Source organism: Paralichthys olivaceus, chromosome 11, assembly GCF_024713975.1.
Source record: "Paralichthys olivaceus isolate ysfri-2021 chromosome 11, ASM2471397v2, whole genome shotgun sequence".
In the NCBI taxonomy this organism is placed as follows: Eukaryota; Metazoa; Chordata; class Actinopteri; order Pleuronectiformes; family Paralichthyidae; genus Paralichthys; species Paralichthys olivaceus.
In genome coordinates this window covers 5,647,270-5,667,489 of record NC_091103.1, presented here as the reverse complement: position 1 = coordinate 5,667,489, position 20,220 = coordinate 5,647,270, and the positions used below count along the sequence as shown (strand labels likewise).

Here is a 20,220-nt window from a genome sequence, read left to right as displayed (position 1 = left end):
AAAACATCCCACATGGAAGATGATGTTTTTTCAGCTCTGGGCCACGACTGGTAAATGGTCTGTATCTATAATAGACACTTCAACTTGTTGGATGGGGTAGACTAAGATTGAACCATTGACCTTCTGGTTAGTGGACGATCCACTCTACCTCCTGAGCCACAGCCACATTGTTAGGCTATAGCAATACCTTATGGTGCGAAAGATGGCCTGGATTTGTTTTATGCTATGTGGACTATAGTCACCATTTACCATTGTAGGGTCACATCCAGATTACACTTTGCAGAGAGCACCACAAAAAAAAACCTTGTTTGTTTTGGGGTGTTTGGGCCACAATGACTATTTAACAAGTGCACTCACATCCATTTCAAAACCAGAGGTGCCGCATCATGGCACATCTGTAGGACACAACACGTTGTTCATGTGTAAAAAGCAGTATTATTTTGAAAGGCACAGGCAGGAAGTCCCTCCTCGTGTCGCGTGTGGTTGAACCCCGGGCTCCAGCGATGTGTCGGTGGTACCGGAGGAACCGGAGCGGTGGATTCAAGTGTGGAAGCAGCCTGTCCGCGGCTCTGACCCCCTCACCTCCTCAGGTAGGAACCATTCACCTCTCACACCTCCTGCTCCTCCTCCTCCTGCTCCTGTTGCTCCTGCTGCTCTCACCCCGGTCGGTCTGTGCCTGCTCTTGTCTGTTGTCTCCTGCACCGAGCTCCGCTGTGGATGTGGCGTTTTAAAAAAATTCCGTGGGAAGAGACACGCAAAGCTCCACGTGAATCCTCCGGTAACTTGTCGGGACACCGAGGAGAGGCAGCAACAAGTAGAGACACAGACAGACACAGACAGACACAGACAGACACAGACACACGCAGGAGCAGAGGGACCTCTGTGTGAACGCTGCTGAGGAACACTGGCGTCGCTCCGCTCGCGGGACTCACCGGTGTAAGTAGCTAGCCTTTAGCTAACTAGTTAACCAGCGGGATCAGACACAAGCTACTGGTAATTTAGTTTGATTTAACGTCCTGACAAACTCATGTGCCGGTTGAAGCTTATCTTTAGGGTGTGTCAGTGTTACTAGAGTTCACTCTTAAATTCGGCATTGAAATGAAATGCAAAAAGGGCTTAATAATAATAATAATAATCAATAATGAATGGTTAATAGACTCCCCTGGTTGACTTGACTTAAGTTAAATGGCTATAACAAAGCTTAGCACTGTGATTTAAGTTAGTTCATCTAAATGTGTATCTTCATGTTTATTTTATCATTTCTAGAACCAACCTGCAGCTCCTTTATTCATGAGAAATATAAGACACATGCAATTACAGATAAGTGATTCCACCGTGAACTCCCTGTATTTTGGCTGGAGTTTGGTGTGAAGCTCAGGGTTTGTATGTGCAGATCCTGAACTGGGCAGACCTGTTGGTGTAGTTCTGTCTGAAGCATCTTTTTAATTCCCCTTGGTCAGACGCAGGCTTGAGCAGGGAGTGTTTCTAGACAGTCTAATGGTAGGGTTCACTGTGTAGGGTACATTTACTGCACTTATAGTTTGTCCCTCCCCTGGTTTCCAGCCTTGCACTGACTAGTCCTGGATCTGTTTGACTTGTGGGTTTGGGGAAATGGTACAGACTGTACATGTACTGTGCCATGTGTAACGCACACGTTTTCAGTTTAGTCAGATGAAATAGGTCTTCGCGTGAAATTTAAACCGACAAGTGTCAAACTCTTTTTATTTCCCTTTTTAATTTACGCCACTACTCGTATAAAAGCTCTTCGCTTAATGAAATCACAGCAGATACAGACTGGAGTTCTTACCTCAACAGTTGGATGAAGCTTTGAATAGAAATAGTATATGTATAGGGGTTGTATATTGGTGATTACTGGTATGAACTTGTTATATATATATATATTGACTGTTTGAGCTGATGACGTAGCATTTGGTTGTAGTTTCTTAGCCGTCAACAATCTCTCATGGAACAGACAGACTCATCATATACTCCAGAGATTGTACACAGCAACAACACAGCCACTTAGTGAGGTCCTTGGATTCTTGAGTACAACATGAGCACACCACCAGTACTTCAAATATTATTCTCTCTTGAGATGAATTGAATATCTGATTATGTTGGCGAGAAGTAATAGAGCATCAGATGGTCAGTTAAAGACATTTTTAGATTCTTCCAGAATCCAAGGAGATTGTTCCCTTAAATAGATTAATATATCCATTGATACATTATTAATAACACATCTAAGGCTAGCATTAAACTCTAATGACAGACCACTTTTAACTTTATGCTAAAATGTTCAGCATGCTGCTCCAATCTAGGCTTGTGAAGATGTCTCTATTTTCACCTATTTCAGCTGTGCATGGCTCCGCATGGCTCCGCATGGACCCTGAACAAAAGCATGCATTTTTCAGAAATTCTAGAAATCACAATTTCATTTTGTTTGCAATATTTCTCATGACTCAAATTTGTGTATACGAACACCTAAGATTCTTGCAGTGATCCAGTTTCTCAGCTTGTTTCTGCCTGTTGAGCAAATGTTTATCACACATTGTCAAACAGGAAGCAAAGATACCGCACGAGCTGAAAGGGACAGGAGTGAGCGGCTGTTTCAGAAACTAGAGAGAGTTAGTTAATGTAGTTTGCATTCAAAATTTCACTCATCTCTTATAACTTCATGAAAATTGGTTAAGCATTTTGTAAATGCCAGATTTTGAAAAAGTTTGCAATGACTGTGTCTAGACAGTTTTTTCATAATCTATAGTCAACAGCTTTTTTGATGAATCATTTCCTTTTAACATAGGAAGTAAACGACAGCTGCTTATCATAAACACCCGTTCTTTTTACTTATTGTGTCCAGTAAAACAACTTAAAATAAAATAAATTTAATGATATAAAATTGTATGTAAAATGTTCTATTTCAATAGTCCACTAACTGTTTGTTTCTAGGCAGCTGGGATGGACCGTGGTCTGGATGGCTGACAGACGGGGTCGCCGACCAATCACATGATAAGATGCTGGCTCGCAACCGCTTCCTCCTCCTGGTGGTGGTGGGCGGGGCAGCGCTGGCCGTCATCAGTCTGAGCCTTCAGTTCTGTAAGTACCTTTGTTTATGTACCTTTTTCTTTTTGCATGGGGGTTCATGTTAATACACACACTTCCTCTAATTGATTCCCCATTCAAGAGACTGCATTCATACTGAAACAAAGCAGAATCCCCTAGAGACTTCCTATAATACCCACCACCATCTGCTGTGGTATGCTTAGGTGTACAGAATCATGTCTTTTCCCCATTGAGTCATTGTCTGGCACCTCCTGTATAGGTTTTGTCTAGACAGCGCTTCCCTCTCAGCGCCAGTGAATGTAAGGAAACAACCTCTCAGTAAGAGGAGACCGTGTCCCCTTCACTGGAGGTGATAAAATACTGCACCATCATTTCACTCAATGATTTCTCCAGAAAAAAGCATATTTCAGTTCTCACTTGCTTCCCGCCCACGTGTAGTTCATTTTTTACCTCTGTCTGTGAAGTTATGTAAATAGCTTTTACTTGTTACGCAACTTTATTTTATGTTACCTGCCTGGTACCTGTGGGTACACACAACCTAGATGCAGCAGAAGATGCAATGACTTTGCTATGACTCTTTTTCTGAGATGAGATACTCTCCTGTTGCACCAGAAATCTACTTGATCAGGTGATTTCTCAATCAAGGGAAATTTTTTTCTTGTAGGTGCACGCGCTTTCAAAACTGGCCTTCCTTTATTTTTCTGGATGAGTCGTACATTCGGAGTAAAGCTGCTGTCATCATTTATTCATCACACAAAGAGAAGGATTTGAGCCATTATCCAGCAGAAGCACATGATAAAAGCATGTGGGATTTGTCCTCATGTTTAATATATGGACAGCTTCTGTTTTTGTTCTTCTTTTCTGCTATAGGTCTCTCTCTAAATCATTTTATGTCGTCTGCTCTCTATTCCGGTCTTTTCTCTCTCACCCCCTTCTTGCGCTTGAGAAAAGCTCATCCCTGTGTTTATTGTTTGTTGACCATTACCACTAGGGACTGAGTGACGGATGATGATTGGCGGTGCAGCAAATGCATCTCTCTGGCTCCTGGCAGCAGCAAAGTAAAATGTGGATGGCTGCGAAGGGTGCGATTGCCGTGTTGATTGACACACAGGGGACTCCCAGAGAGAAAGTGACGACAGTGAGAGGACAACTGCAGTAGTGGGAATTAAAGTGTAAATTAAAGTGGCTAAAACACAGAGAAAATGAGCTTTTTTTTTATTGTGTTATGCTTGTCAAGGGAAGGATGAGTCAGCCTGAAAGGAGTTGATTGCGTCAGTAAATTCAGAGTTAGAGGGGACTATGATGGGAGGATATGAACAGAGAAAAAGAAAGGTATTGCCTGTGAGGAGTGAGAGAGGTGAGGACAAAAAGAGATAAAAAAGAGATGGAATTAAACAAATATGATTTGCCACGTTTGGAAGAGAAGACATAATAAAGGAAGCACTTGAGGCCCATGTATTCTTCAAATGAAAAGCAGTTTGAACCTGTATGACAGTTTAATAGGGGTGAAATGTTATCACCTAGTTTTTGTAACTGTTCCAAAACAACTATCTACTACTAAGTGTTAAATAGGCAGAGCTCCAAGCACTTAGCAAATTCTTTTCCCCTGCATTCCTCCCATTCCTGTTACAATGTCTGCACCCACTGTGGAACTTGACTGATCACCTCTGTGTTGCCAGTGCCAGAGATGGTCTGCCTTCAGACAAGATATGGGATTATAACATAAATCTGGATATTGGATACTGAGCAACACAGTGACAGACACACACTAAAAGACAAAAGTTAGCCCTGTGGCAGATGGGGCTGCATACTGATCTTGGATACTTTTATATAACTGTCGCCTGTCGGAAAATAACCTTAAATTATTTACAAACTTATCAACCAATTGTTTCACCTTTTCTAAGAACAATCGTTAAGGGAGAGTTAGAGTTGAGTAGATTGATGGTTAACGGGATGACTTAGTAGGTAAGCTAATATACCTAGATGGTGTGTGTGTGGAGTGTGGGGGGGTACTATTACCTGCATAAAATCAAGTCAATATAAATATTTTACTGTGTCTCTAAGTATTTCATTTCCTGGCTCCAGGTTGTAACGTCACAGTGGAAAATACCTAGGCAAGGCATCTCTCTCTATACAATAACTCTATATTCTGAATGTTAATGCACTGTATCTGGTTTGTGACCGATGTGTGGTTGAGTAGCAGTAACAGTACAAAAAAAAGAAATGTAATTTGATGAGACTTGATTACTGTGTTCACCAGACAGACGTAGAAATCCAAGAGAAGTAGTATTTACAGAAGAAACTGATACTACAAAATTAAAACTGTGAAGGGATGCTGTTCAGACTTCCCTGCAGCTTTCTTCACTGTAGATGTTGCACAAAACACTATTGGACACTTTAAAAAATATTATAGATACACATCGAACTGTGATGCATGTAGTGTTCTCCTAATGCGCAGCGATCAGCTGACAAACACGCAGTTCTGTTTTCTGTTTGGGCTTATTCTGTGCCTGATTGTGTGGGCACTAGGCAGGTCGCCAGTCTATCACAGTAACACAATGTGGTCGGTGGCACACCTAACATGTTTCACATGGATCGAACAAACTGGGTTTGTGTGTTTACCAATGGTGTAAGAGCTGTCGCTGGCGCAAACAACTGGACTGACGGTGCAGTTGATTGGTGATGTGAAGGAGACGCAGACTGATATTAGGATTTAGATAAAAGTGGTTGGGCAATATGACTTATCTAATTGAATACATAGAAATGTTCCACAAACGGCTCACATTAACCACAAGTTGACAAAAAAACACAGTAACTCAATAAAAGTCACTCCCCTAAAGTAATTAAAAAGAAAATCCAGATCTTTATCCAGTTTGGCACAAAGTTTCACCTACTCATAGATATTAGCACTCTGCATTTGTCAGGTGTTTTGTTCTAGTTAACATCTCTGCGTTATTTCTTGAGGATGAATCCTACTTTCGACATTACACATTTCGAACTCTTAATCCAAAACATCCCACTTGTCACGCTTGTTAGCAAACTGCAGCCGCCCCGCTCCTTCAGTGTCATATGACGGTGATATTCTGCAGCACCAGCATAAATCAGATCATTCCCTGTATGTGAGCTATGGGTGTGACATACTAGTTAATCAGGTGTTGGGAAGCAGTTCTCCCTTTGGCGTGTGTTTTGCATTATTAATGCAGGGATTCTCCGCCTAATGCTGTCAGTCATCACAAATAATTTCCCCACATTAGTCGATGCAGAGCTTATGGATCAGTCACCAAAACTACCCAATGGATGAATGAGCTGTCTGTTGAACTCAGCCGTGATCAGTCAGTGGGAGCATTAAACAAATTAAATAATAAGTATCAGGGGAGTGATGCATATCCTGTGAGCACATTGTACCCCGCTCACACAATGCCAACTTATTTATATTGTGATAATGATAATAATGTCGTAATGTTTCTGTCTATAGTCTCATAGGAAAACACATTTCTGGGCTATGCATGCCGTCATTTTCTGACTTAATTGTGACTTCCTAATAGCCTCACCATATGACATCACATATGGAAAATCATTTTCTGAGCTTCAGATTGTCTCTCTATTATTTTTGGGAGATAATTAGTAAAAAAAAATTTTTTACTCTGACCTTCGACCAATCAGCCTGGAGATACCCGCCCGAAAAATATTCCCTGTATCAGAAGTCCATGTGGTGAGTTATATTTGCACAGTTTTGTGCTGCTATCTGTATTAAGGACTTTGTATTGACTTCCATTCATTGTGGACAGCCAAACCAAAAGGCAAACCATCACTAAACCACAATTACCATCACACCACTAACCTCAACTTGGACCTCAGAAATAAAGTTTGACCTCATTAGGACCAGGCTTTACAGGGGCAAAAACAATATGCAGAGTAAATATAATAATAATAATTCGAAAATGAATATCATATCACATTCTGTATGAGGCGACACTTTCCATTAGAGGATTCAGATCAACATTGGGGGCCATCAGTGGCATATCAGACCTTATCTTTTGCTGTATTACTGAGCATCGGTGCTTAATTAAATGTGCTGAAGAAGTTCTTAATCTCTGCTCAGATAAGATTAGTGTCCATGCAGATTGTTTATAAAGCCACATATTTGTGTGCTTCTCTTTGCGTTGATCTGATTAAAAAGCCAGGATCTAAGTTGGTCTATATGATGAACTGCTGCAAGTAGCCATGTCCATCTGTGCACATACAGCGCTTTAATGTCAATATTTGTTCCACTGGTCTCTGGTTTCCACAGTGCTAAAAGTTTACATCACTGTGGAGTCAGGTCGTATAAGTGTGGACGCACCTTTTAAGTTCAGGCCAAACCGCATTGAGCGAGTAGCTCACCTACTCATGACTGCGTTGCTATAGACAACAGCACTCTCATTGCCTTCAGGTAGAAGTCAAGTTGTCTGGTGATAATTTCATAAGGCTGCATGCGTGTTTGTGTGTACACTGTATATGTACTTGAATGTACACACACACAATAACACTACGTTAACACCGAAGAGATTTATGATTTGTTAAATGGACCTCTTTGTTAAAGACACTGTCAGACAGCCTCCTGCTGTGTTCTAGACTTCATGTGGCAAATGGAAAATTGGAAACATATTCTAAATTCTTATTACTGCAGCCACATTTAGTGTGGGTGTATGAATTTGTTATGTGCTGTGAGTGTGTGTGTGTGTGTGCCACAGTATGCTCTGTGTGCCAGTGCTGTGTATGCACTTGGTAGTGTTGGGCAGCCACTTACAAAAGCGCCATTGTGTCGGAGGCTGTGACTGAACTGGCCTCTGAAAGTTTGGGTAGTTCAGGCAGGCGTGTGCGTGCGTGCATGTATGTGTGTGAGGGGGTGGCAGTGTAACGGGCACACAGCAGAGAGGGGGACAGGTTATGGTAATGAATGAGCTCCAGTGTGAGTCTGGCTAGACCTCAAGCTACAGAGTCATCGTCAAAATGGGCTCTGCTGTCGCTGCACACCTTTTCCTCTTCCTCATCAGTGGTGAGTTTTTATGGAAAATCTACATATAGAAAATCAAAAACCGCTTTTTAATCAAAGACTTAACAGCTTGTTTAGAAACAGGGAAGATGTTGAAAGATAATACATACAATTTGTGTAAAAACTGCCCTGTGGGACTGTCATTATGTTTGTTTTTGCCCAGTTGATCCAGATTGAAGCTTTAAACATGAAGTTTGCTCTCAAAAGTCTCTACTCTTATTTGTTTTCATGACGTGTCCTGATTGAGCTCACTTTGACCAGCATTAATCTTTTAGCTTTATATGATAATTAACATAGAGAAGCCTCTTTAAAGCTCTGCTGCTCCGAGTGTTTCAGCTGCTTTTTACTTTACTCTTTTAACAGCAAGGTCTTCAATTTCCCCTCGTGAGATTTGGTCATGTATCAACATAGTAAAACTTGTGGATTAATTTGTATTTTTTGTAGAATTTTTGTATTTACAGTTTTTGTCTTTAGCTACATGCTGGTGCTTTGATAGAATTGATCTGATTGCATTTCTAGTTATTTCTACACTCAGTTAATATGTTGATTATTTCTTTTTAATGATTTGAAATTGTTTGGGGCTGTGAAATGCCAGAACATTGTGACAAATGCGCATCACAGTTGTCTGAAGCACAAGGGTGCATTGTGAATTTGGGGAGTAGATCATTGGTTGGCCAAAACATGGAAAAATATCTAATTTACTCAAATGTAATAAAAGGGAAAGCAGCAAATCCTCACACTGGGGAAGCTGAGGATATAAAAAATATATATTGATCACTTGAATGTTTACAGTTCAGGTAAGTTTGTCTATTTTTTTGATATAAGCTGACCTGAAACTGATAAATGTATAGAGTATATCAGCACGCCGTGTCCAGGTCAGGTGACGCAACATGGCTGCGACTGTTCACGCAGAGATGTGCCGTCTGAAAGGCTTTGGGAATGTTTTGCCAAAGGGGCATCTGGGTTCAACTTGTCTTTCTTCAGGGATGTATATTTGTGAATGGACCTTCCAGTTCCCACAACACCTCTACCCTCATTGGACCATTTCTCTGAGGGGTCACAGGTCACTGGTGTCCAGGCAACACACTGGTAACAGTGAGGAGTTTGGGGGAGTAGAGCTGTTGACATGGAGATGAACTATGGTTGCACTGGTTAACTTCATTTTGAGCACTCACTGCCTGGTCACTGGGTATTTTTTTTTGAATTTCCGTGTTTCCAACTATGAATTGTTGCCGGTGAATCTATCTTGGATCATTTTAGCAGCAGTTTGGCTCCAAGGACAACCATGTTGTCCAGAAGATGAAGCCAAATGATCATGATGATGCTCTGAATTTTTGTTTGTTTCACTTGAATTAGTTGGATTGTCATGAAAAGCAAAGGTAATGTAATCAGGTCAAACTTAGTCAAAACTTAATTATATGAACAAACATCTGCAAAACTAATGACATCAGTGTGTCCAGTGTGGCCATTCCCAAATATTAGCACTCTAAATTTGCTAATTAATTTGAGTATATGATAATATCAGGCCAGTCGAATATAACCATAACACCGCTGTGTGTCGGCAGGAGGCGTGATACTGAGTGATTGGGTCAAGGGATTTATACCAAAGGGAAAAAAAGCCGATCTTCAATAGATGTTTTTTTTTTTTGCGTACCTTGTTTTCTGAATTTGTATCACTTGCCCTTCTCTTTATTCCATTTTGTCTTCTTTATACCACTTTCTCCTCTTTTAATCTCTTTCTCCAGTGAACCTGATCCCCACCACTCCCATAGTGGAGGAGCGACCCTTCCAGGCTGAAGATAGAGGCCATGGGGCTGCTCTGGGGAAGAGTAGAAAGAGGGTGTTCCCGGTGCCTCACACCCAGGAACCCAACCCTATATCTGAGGCCTATGGCTACTGCAACACCCCCAACCACACCGAACAGGCCTGGGAGGGTGAGACACACTCAAAATCAACCTTATCTTAACACCAAAGACCTTCACTGAGATGGTTACATGTATAATTTGTATTTCTGAAAGACTTCCATCTGAACTAATGTGAGACCAGGCAGCAATAGTCAATTCACTTAGTTAATCAAGTTAATTCTTTCCAATTTGGCTACATCACTATTTAAGAGCATTAAAAACTGATTTGGACGAGCTCCTTCACTGCTATAGAATCTGAGGATTTAATGGATAGCGCATAAATACTTAATATAGTAATAATGTCAGATTTAGTGTGTCAGTACTCAGGGGATGTATTAATTGTACAGAAGTAATTTCCACTAGATTGCATCATCTGTAAATCTGCAGTGCGCTCTCTCTCTCTCTCTCTCTCTCTCTCTCTCTCTCTCTCTCTCTCTCTCTCTCTCTCTCTCACAGCATAGCAACACCGAGCCTTGTGTTGTTTTTTTTCTCCTCCACTGAAAAGTCACAAAAATATCTGCCTGAAACAAGTCGGACATGCCGCTGCTTATAAAACCTGTTTATCTCTGCATGGCAGCTTTGACTCCAGAGAGGAAATTTACATAAATTCTATATTCTTAATTTACTGTTAACACACACACACACTGATGCAAAACTCAGTATTGCATCTCACTTCAAGACGTCACTTGGAACCATGGAATATGAATGCAACCTTTGAGTGATCTCTCACATGTTCTTTTAATTAACCAGTGTAATATGGATTTTATAATGATGCTGATGAAAGTCTGCTCACAGGTCACAGTCCTGCCGACTACAAGCTGCTGTCTGTCCAGGTGATGATTCGTCATGGAGACCGTTACCCACTCTACTACATCCCTAAAACCAAGAGACCTGCCATCGACTGCACCCTGTCCCCCCACAGGTACACACACGTTCCACCGAAAATGTAATAACTCACTTAAAGTCACATTTTCAGGATGAGTATGCAAAAATGCAAACAAAGGCAAGTATTTTAGAAAATGAATTGAGAATAAGTAAGACATTAGAAGAGTTGACAATAATCTGTACATCAACAAGCAAAAACTGTGTGAGCATGTGCGTACACTGGAGCAATTCTGATCTGCTGCTAACGCCCTGAAGCCAGGGAACCTTCCGAGGTTTTACAGAGTGCACGGCCCAGCAGGCGTAGAAGTGTAAAAATGAAATTAGACATATGCAATCGGTAGTTACCTCTGCAAGGGGGTTATGATCTTTGTTTGTTTGTCTGTACGATTATGCAAAACTACTTAACTGATTCCCATGAAGATTTGTGGAGGGGTGGGGCATGTTCATTAACATGGGCACTATCCTTGGTGGACGTATGTGCTCTCTGAGTGCCCTTCTCGTTAAATTTTATAGCAGTGGAGCTGGAATACAAAGCACGCTGTAAAATACAATCTGATCCCAGTATACTTCCACCAAGGTCCAACATTTCCCTCATGAAACCACATTCAAATTCACCAGATTAATCAAGATCCAGGATAGTGATGGAAAAATGCCCCAGGTTATCAAAAATCCTAGATCTGCCCATTTATCCAGATCAGCTCCAAAATTTGGGTCATGCTCCACCCCTTCACAAAACGTCATGGAAAGATTGGTTCACCGTAATCCTGCTAACAAACAAACAAATGTCAGTGAAAACATAACCTCCTTATTAGGATATTGTATTCAGACCAACGTTAGAGGGGGCAAAGGTGTTATTAAAAACAAAGCATATTCTTCTAAGTGTATCTGAAGAGGTGACAAGGATCCTCTGTTGAGACACATTTGTCTTTATAAATACATTATAATCTTTTTGATGCATCAGTGTAAACTGTAAAAGTCAGTGAACCTTAAGATAAAAAGTTAATTCAGGAAACAAAGCACTTATGCGCTGTTTAAATATGTAAATAAAAAATCACATGTTCAGTATTGTTATATTTAGCACAACTGTTCTTTTGATGTCACATCTGAAATGTTGTGCAGATACACTTTCACAATCCCTTGGTTCTGCGGTCTCTTTTCACGTGTCAGCGATTCGCGGGTACGTTTGTTTTGCTACATCTGTTCTGCTTTGGTTTAGATGGAATACGCTCACATAAACATTAACACATTTACATGCGCCTTTGGTCTTCTGACGCAGAGTTGATGATTTCGACAACCTCACTGAGCAGAGCAGAACTGTTACTACAGCAGGAAGTCTGGAAAATGTGCTCATGCTTGATTTCATATTGTTTTCTCTTTTTTATTCCTTATGCTGTATTTTGTCAACTGTAACTTTTTCTCTTTGATTTTTTTTCTTGTTGGCTCTGCTGCTCATTTAGAGGCTCGAGGAGCCGGCTTGCTTCGGCACCTCAGCTTCAGAAGTCTGAAATCAGCACATTTACGCTTTCGGTGTGAATACATTACCTTCAATTTATGTGAACTCTGCATGTGGATAACAACTTTTAAATCCAGAAAATGTGGCTTGGTCAGATGGTTTTGACGCGTGCGCCCACATCCTCCAGGATGATTTATTTCGACCATGTGGTCATTAAATTCCCTGCGGCCTCTCTCTTCTATTTCATTTTGGGGTTGTGTACCTGAGTTCGGCCTGAGCCAACGACTTAACTTTGCACGAGGCTTTCACTTCAGCCTCATCAGCTTAGCACATCTGGAGAAGGACAGGGACGCTGTAATCTTAAGAGCTGGCACAGGCAGCTGCATTTCAGATTGATATGATGCAGTTGATCTGTCACTTTCTTTTGATTATTAAATATTTTCAATACCTTTGGTCTTTGAACTGGAGCTGAAAGTGGGTCATCCTGCACAAAAGCCTCTTACGATGCAGGTCGGGATGCTGTCATTCATGACTTTTAAATGTTTTGATTGTTAGTACTGAGAAAGAAAAAGAGCAGAGATGAGCTCTTTAGCAAGCTTTAGTTTTTTTTATCCTCATGTCATTATGTACCACTGTAGCTTCTGCCTGTGTTACTCAACTCCTAAATATAATATACTGCGTGTGTGTGGATCAATCAGTCATGCTGCACTCCTATTTCTCTGTCTCAGTAGTAAAACATGAAATTAGATCCAGAACACAGTTACACAAAAGTCTACAGTTTTCAATCACCTAAAATAGGGAGGTTTGGAAAATGCTGCTGGCTCAGTTTCAGTTTGAAAACCCTGAGGCTTTGATGTTGTCTGGAGTCTGGACAGGAAGAAAACTGAAACAGTTGGATGCAATTCAGCTTCCTGATTGGTTCTTATCAGTCATGACTCTACTACCAGTGGTGATGGCAAATCGTTGTTAACACTTTGTGTAACAGTAAGAAGAGAAATCTGTGCTCTTAATTTTACCATTGTCGTTTCTCAGACAATCTACTTCCTGTTCACACCGACACGCGCTTAAATGGTTATGTGAAATGCGTTTTAGAATAAAACCATGACCTGCGTGTTGGTCATTGTGTCTTTGTGTGAAAGGTAACGATAGAACAGTCAGCAGCCACAGCACCCTGATTTGTACTCAGAAAGCAGAGACAGATGATATCAAGACAAACGATGTACTTTCATGTTGGCAGGGCTGCACTCGAGTTCAATGCTAGTAGGCTGATTTACTATGTTTTTGGTTTTAATGGTTTTTTCCATGGACTGGGGTTCGTTTTGTTTTAGCCAAGCTTTGCCGATCCAAGCCTCCATGACATGTGTTTCCTCTTAAGCATCACAGCAGGGGGCAGCCGCTCCGTGCCAGTGTGGTCCTGGTAACCTGTGGTGGTCTTTTCTCGGTCTGTACAGCTGCGTACCGTATGTGCTCTGCCAGTGATGAGAGAAGCATCAATTTTTAAAAGTCTCACTGTGTTCATGTCTCAGTGATTTTAGACCTTTCTGTCTGAATTTGTATGATATGAGGCACTTGTGTTTACTAATGCTTTCAGATGCTAAATGTGTTTGTCAGCAGATTAGCAGAGCTTCATTAGCGGCGTTATCCCACAGTCAAAACAAGTCTAGTGAACCAGATGCAAATATATTCTGCACTGTGTTGTCTGTAGATCAGTTGAAAGTGTTTGAGTGAGGAATACTACCATACTATATGTGACAGGCTCTTACTGTGACGCATACCTCCGACATGCCATCAGGGTAAACAACTTAACATTACTTATGGAGGCTATTATCTGAACCAGATTTCAATGTCAGATCACTTTTTGCATCTTTATGCCTTGTATTTTTTTGAATAGCTTACGTTATTTGTTCATATATTTACTCAAATGTTGAACATGTTAACTTAAACAAATATTTCTGTGTGGTTTACAATACTCTGCACTTTCAAAAGCAGGAGCACTTCAGTTTAAATACATTGTCTCCCACGTTTAAAATTACTCTGTCGATGAATTTCAACAACACGGCCGAGCGTCCGCCATACACTGAGTCGTGAGATGACAATACACAGGTTTCGTACATGTGACATCCTGTAACTGACTGATCGTCACCGCCCCTTCAACTGAGCAGTAAACTGTGCTGGAACCTGGTGTGACCTGAGAGTGGAAACTCTACCATGTGGATGTTTTATTGGGGAATAAGAATTCCACATCTTTGATTCATTAACCAACAGGAAGTTCTTTATGTTGGAAAATAATCCATTATTGCACCGTTCAGAATTATAAGTAGGATTTAAGATGCTCATGTCCAGAGCGCACTCCAGCTCTGAACACTTTACTGTCACATCAGGCTTCAAGTGTCCCAAAACAAATCCCTCTTCTTTGTTGAGACTCCAGATGTTCGCTCTGACCTTTGGCATATTTTCTTCTCATCTTCATGACATCCTGTCCCACAATCACTCCTCTCCACATCTCTCTTTCTGTTTGAGATGAGCAGTCTTGTGTTTTTGTTTATTTACCAGCACCTTTTTGTCCTTGAACACAGTTTTAATTGTGTCAAATGAAAGAAAGCTCAAAACATGTTTAAACCCTTTAAATCTTTTAAACGTGCATTTGAAAACTTGAGGTTTTGTCCCTGAGACACAACAGTGAGGCCGTGTGGGTTCAGCACATAGTTAAAGTGTGTTTCTGGATTATTTGTGGGTTAAATGTGCTCATGTTGGAGGCAGATGGAACATAAAATTGCTATTTCAAATGTCTGTGTCCTGGTAATAATGTAGGTACTTGTCTTTTTATTTAGACCAGGGTGTAATTACAGGGATCTCATCGAGCATATGCTTTGGGCTGGACCCTTACAGAGCGCTCAGTCACTGTGTGTGTGTGCGCGCTTGCATGTGAGTGTGCATGACGGTGTGTGTGCGCTTGTGTGCCTGTGTGTGTGCTGGCACCAGCGTCCTGACCCACTGTCTCTGTCTGCGGTTAACTGAGCTCTCTCTCCAGCAGGCCACATCTCCTCTCTCTTTCCGCTTCTTCTTTTCTTTTCTCCCTCAGTTCAGAGCGCAACATCACATCCTATTCTGTTTATTCATTTCATTAATTTATCTCAACTCTGTTTCCTCATCTCTCCGTCCCTTCCTCACTAATCTATCTCTCCCTGTCCTATCCAGTGATAATAATCCCTGCTTAATGTAATTGGGATCTGTAATCTTTGGTTAGCAACAATCAGCCGTATAGACAGGCCGGGTGGCTCTTTGTCCACATCACAGTCCCTGTCCCAGTGTAATCCAGATTGTTCCCCACTCCCCTCAGCAAACTCATCTGCTGACGACAGAACAGAATAGAGCAGAGGTGGGCACCTAATTTCACTTCACCACTCCCATGTGTTCTTGTGCTTTTAGTCTGATAATGCAGAGAGAGGATAGACGGTGATGACAGATGCTGATGCAAAGTGACAACAAAAGGAAACTATGTCCTTAAAATAGAAAATCCAGATTTGTATTTCCACATGAGCGCTGAAATCGGAGTTATGCTTAAAAGCCTTAAGTTAAACACAATAACAACAGAAACAGAAATATGCACGTTGTACTTAATACTGTAGCTGTTGGTTGTAGATGCAAAGTTATGTGTACTGTGCTCTAACCATAACAATAATCACGAGTGTGATTTAAGGACTGTGACAGAGGGTCGTGTTTTCAATGCCGTCTTGCTGAACCAGTCCATGATCACTATGGAAACTGTGTGTATGTGTGTGCGTGTGAGTACGTGAGCATGCTTCTGTTAATCTGAGCAAGCTGAGCTGGGGCTGCTCTCACAGATTTGTTATATTAAAGTGTAATCTTCAATCATCTCTAATCTATGAGATCACTGACTGCTCCTCTTGCTGCCCTCCAGTGTGTGTGGGTGGGGGTGGGGGTGTGTGTGTGTGTGTGAGTGGGTGGGTGATTGGTTGGTTGGTTGGGTATGTGTCCCCAAGTAACACATTCTTTCATTTTTTTATTTTATTTTTTTTATCTCCATCTCCCATATTCCCACCCACACATATTGAACACGTGTTGTAGCTCAGCTGTGTTAGAGAGACACCTGGTGGTGGAAGTTGGGAGCTACATCCTGAACACAGCGATCCTACTCTAAACAGAATAATATTCTTATGTATATTTAAAAAACATGAGCACTGTCACTTCACTGTGTAAAACCAAGAAATGTCCCATTGTGTGTTTCTTACGTCTGGTTGTCCCTCACCACCCATAGGCAGCCGTCCCATCCCCTGCTGAACGCCTTCATCAGCCACATGGGCCAAGGCAGCCGAGGCCACTGGGAGTCATCACTGGGCTCTGCTCCCCGTCTGCCCAACCACAGTGTCTGTGAGATGGGAGAACTCACACAGACAGGTAGGCAAGGATGGTCTCATCACCACAAGGTCTCATCTACTCTCATCAACCGAAACTGTGCTCGTTGACCAATATTACACGTTTATTTTGGGGTCAAAGATTAAAATGATCAGCCGGAGACCCTTCAGTCTACTGACACTCTTCTGTGCAGTGTACTTTTCGAAACATTTCGCTTTATCTGATGAATTAACATCTTGCAACAACTTATATATCTACATGTCTCTGTCCCATTCCAGGTGTGGTGCAGCACCTACACAATGGGCAGCTCCTCCATCAAGCCTACAAGCACCACAATCTTCTCCCCTCCAATTGGACGCCTCGCCAGTTGTGGGTGGAGACCACAGGTAAGAGTCGGACTCTCCAGAGCGGACTGGCCTTCCTCTATGGCTTCCTCCCGGATTTCGATTGGACGAAGCTGACCATGCGTCACCAGTGGAGCACGTTGTTCTGCGGCTCGGCCTGTGACTGCCCCGCCAGGAACAGATACCTCGAGGAGGAGCAGAGGCGGCAGTATCGGCTGCGGGTGGCTGATACCGAGCTGGAGAGGAATTACGCTGACATGGCGCGGACTTTGGGTCTGCCTACCCGCCAGCTCAGAGCTGCTAACCCTATAGACTCCCTGCTGTGCCACCTGTGCCACGGCCTGTCTTTCCCATGTGTTCCCGTGGGGGAGAGCGGCAGTGGTGGATGTCTGACAATGGCTCAGTTTGCTGTGATCCGCCGGCAGCAGTTAGACGACGAGGTGGATCGGAGAAGAGTGGGGCTGTACCATAAATATGCCGTCCTGGCTATGTACCCCTACCTGAACAGAACCGCTGCCAAGATGGAGCGTGTTGCCAAGAGCAGCGAGGCTGGAAGACAGCCTCGCGCTGGCGGTGAGGAGGTCTTCACCGTCTCTTCAGCTCATGATGTCACCATGGCCCCTCTGCTGAGCGCCCTGGGCCTGGAGGAGGCCAGGTTCCCACGTTTCGCAGCCAGAGTGGTGTTTGAACTGTGGAAGAGTCCCCCAACAATGCAAGGGCAGCTGAAAAAGAAAGCTGGCAAAGCTAAAGACGGGGAGCTGTTCATCAGGGTGCTGTACAACGGAGAGGACGTAACATTTCATACCACTTTCTGTCGCTCTCATAACCATCACGCAGGCCAGCCCCTCTGCCCTCTGAAGAAATTCCTGTCTTTTGTCAGGAGAGACATGTTCAGTATTTTCAATGCTACTTCTTACCAAGGCGCCTGCTACAGACGCCCTGGTTGACCGATGGACAGATTACACGAGGGTGAAAGAGGAAGGATGATGAGCTGGTAGATGGATGTACTTTTCTTGTTTTTTTTTTAGTTTTTCACTTTTGAAGATGATGCACTTTTATGCTGCTCACGGTGTCTTAAGATTCCACGTATTTTAAATGTAGTAGTTTAACATTCATGAGCACAAAGTTGTTCAGTACTGAACATTTCCTGCTTAGAGGTCTTCGGTTTCTAACATTTCTACAAACTTTCTAAAATACCTTTTTGAATCTTTTTCATCTTCTCAAGCAAAATCTGTGAGAGATAAACTAATCAAGGGGAGTTGTACTTGGGGCTGTGCGATATGACCAAAATCTCATATCCAGACATAACAACATAAAAATGTACATACCTTTTTTCTTGAATGTGTAAAATTGGGAGATCACATTACATATGTTAAGTTCCAACATCAGCTTTAATCTCCATCCATCTTTATGATATTAAGTGTTTCAGTTTAGGGTTTGTTTTGTTTTAACAATAACTTGAATTTAAATAAGCGCCTTTCAAGAGACCAAAGGACGCTTTACATATGTGTTTTGAACATGACTGCCCTAATGTGGCTTTCATCCATCGAACGTCTCCTTCATTTTTCGATGATTCACGATTCTAATGTTGGTGCTAAATAAGGTTAGTGGGTTTGTTGTGGGGACAATTCTGCTCCATTTGAACTGTTTTCTGGTCCATGTCTGATTTTTCACACCCTACCTATTTTTTTCTTGGCTGGTAGGAGTCCTCCTGTCCACAATCACCCGCTCTGTCATGATTACTCTCCTCCGTGTTTGTTTGTGTCTTTATTCAGATTTCCTGCCTGCATCCGTGCAGTTAAAAACCATAGAGCATAATATGAAATGATAGATGTTGTTCTCATGCCACACGGTATTTATCGTCACATTGCACAGCCCTAGTCGTACGGCACGTAGCCACTTTATTCCTACATTCCATAATACCATGGAATTGTATTCCCTGCCTGCAATAAATGAGGGAATATCCAAGCTGGAAATACTATGCTGGAATAACCATTCTTGGAAAATATTTTGTGGTATAATAATCTTTTCAATGAAAATACACTTTTGGCTAATTTGGGCCAAAATACTTAGTATTACTGACTTCTTTGTTATTTGCATATCTTTGAGTATTAATTTTCATTGCAGTAGCTGTCTCCTTAACTATCGATTATTTCTTTCACTCATTGAAGTGGATCTTTTTTCTTCGTTTTATTAAAAATGGTTGCGGTACTGTCACATGATCGGTGATTTTATCGTAGATTAATTTACAGCTGCAGAACATCTGTGTTTATATTACTTTCGATAGAACTGGTTACATTCCATTGTGGTTGTTTGTTGGATACTAAATCTAACAGTGATCCAAGTTTAATTTTGAAATTCTATTGTAAAGCACATACAGTAAAATAAATACTCGTGTTTTCATTGTATCTGTTGGTCGTATTCATCCTTCCCTTGATTCTGACTAGTCACCCTGTCCCTGCTGCTGAGAACCACATCCCATACCCTGATGCTTCCACCACCGTGCATTATCACAGGCATGGGATGTTTGTTTTTCCTAAACTGCTCAAGAGTTTTTTTAAATGGCGAACTCCAACTTGCTTCCAAATCTTCCATCTCACAGTTATAATGTGGCTCTGAGAACACAAGAAGCTGTGGAAACTGTTTTCTACCCTTACTCAGATCTGTGCCTCACCAGTTTTATTGCTGACAGTTCTTTGGACTTCATGACTTTCTTTTTGTCCTGAAATGCAGCGTGAATTATGGGACATTACATACGTGTCTAATGAATTTAGTTTGTCACAAGTAGACTCCAGTCACATTGAAGTTACATCTCAAGGATGATTAAAGCAAAGAGGAATCACCTGAACTCAAACTAGAGCGACACAGCAAAGCCTCTGAAATCTATTGTAGATGAGAGATTCTAGTTTTGATTGTTAATGATTTTACATTTTTGAAATTTAAGTATTTTCAGCTAAATTTATTTAAAATCCCAAAAGTAAATATCCATGTGTAACGTGTGATATCAATATCACCTCCAACCAGAGGTTTTCGCCTGTTATTTGGTTTGTTTTTCAGGGAACAATATAAAGACACTCGATGTATTTCTATAAAACTAGGAAGGATGAAGCGTGCTAAGAAAGAACCAAATTAATGTTTGTGTGAATTTGGACAAAGGGTTTA

At 41.6% G+C, this 20,220-nt stretch overlaps 1 protein-coding gene across 3 annotated transcripts; it reads left to right on the top strand.

Moving 5' to 3' along the window:
• Positions 1 to 435: 435 nt before the first annotated feature.
• On the top strand, positions 436 to 19,466 carry pxylp1 (2-phosphoxylose phosphatase 1). Of its 3 annotated transcripts, none has more exons than XM_020095336.2 (6): positions 436 to 590; positions 2,947 to 3,093; positions 9,841 to 10,029; positions 10,795 to 10,921; positions 16,617 to 16,756; positions 16,993 to 19,466. In XM_020095336.2, exons 2-6 carry the CDS (start codon positions 3,012 to 3,014, stop codon positions 18,003 to 18,005), a joined length of 1,551 nt encoding a protein of 516 aa, XP_019950895.2. In that variant the 5' UTR covers positions 436 to 590; positions 2,947 to 3,011; the 3' UTR covers positions 18,006 to 19,466. The 3 variants fall into 3 exon arrangements, with proteins under 3 accessions (XP_019950895.2, XP_019950896.2, XP_019950897.2); XM_020095337.2 differs by lacking the exon at positions 436 to 590 and adding an exon at positions 642 to 936; XM_020095338.2 differs by lacking the exons at positions 436 to 590; positions 2,947 to 3,093 and adding an exon at positions 7,928 to 8,098.
• Positions 19,467 to 20,220: the final 754 nt, after the last annotated feature.

Bases quoted from the DNA above. Each gene is read 5' to 3' on its own strand.
- pxylp1 (XM_020095336.2), top strand. From the start codon at position 3,012: ATGCTGGCTCGCAACCGCTTCCTCCTCCTGGTGGTGGTGGGCGGGGCA. The intron at 10,030-10,794 runs GTGAGACACACT...GTCTGCTCACAG, and splicing joins CACCGAACAGGCCTGGGAGG to GTCACAGTCCTGCCGACTAC. The intron at 16,757-16,992 runs GTAGGCAAGGAT...GTCCCATTCCAG, and splicing joins GGGAGAACTCACACAGACAG to GTGTGGTGCAGCACCTACAC.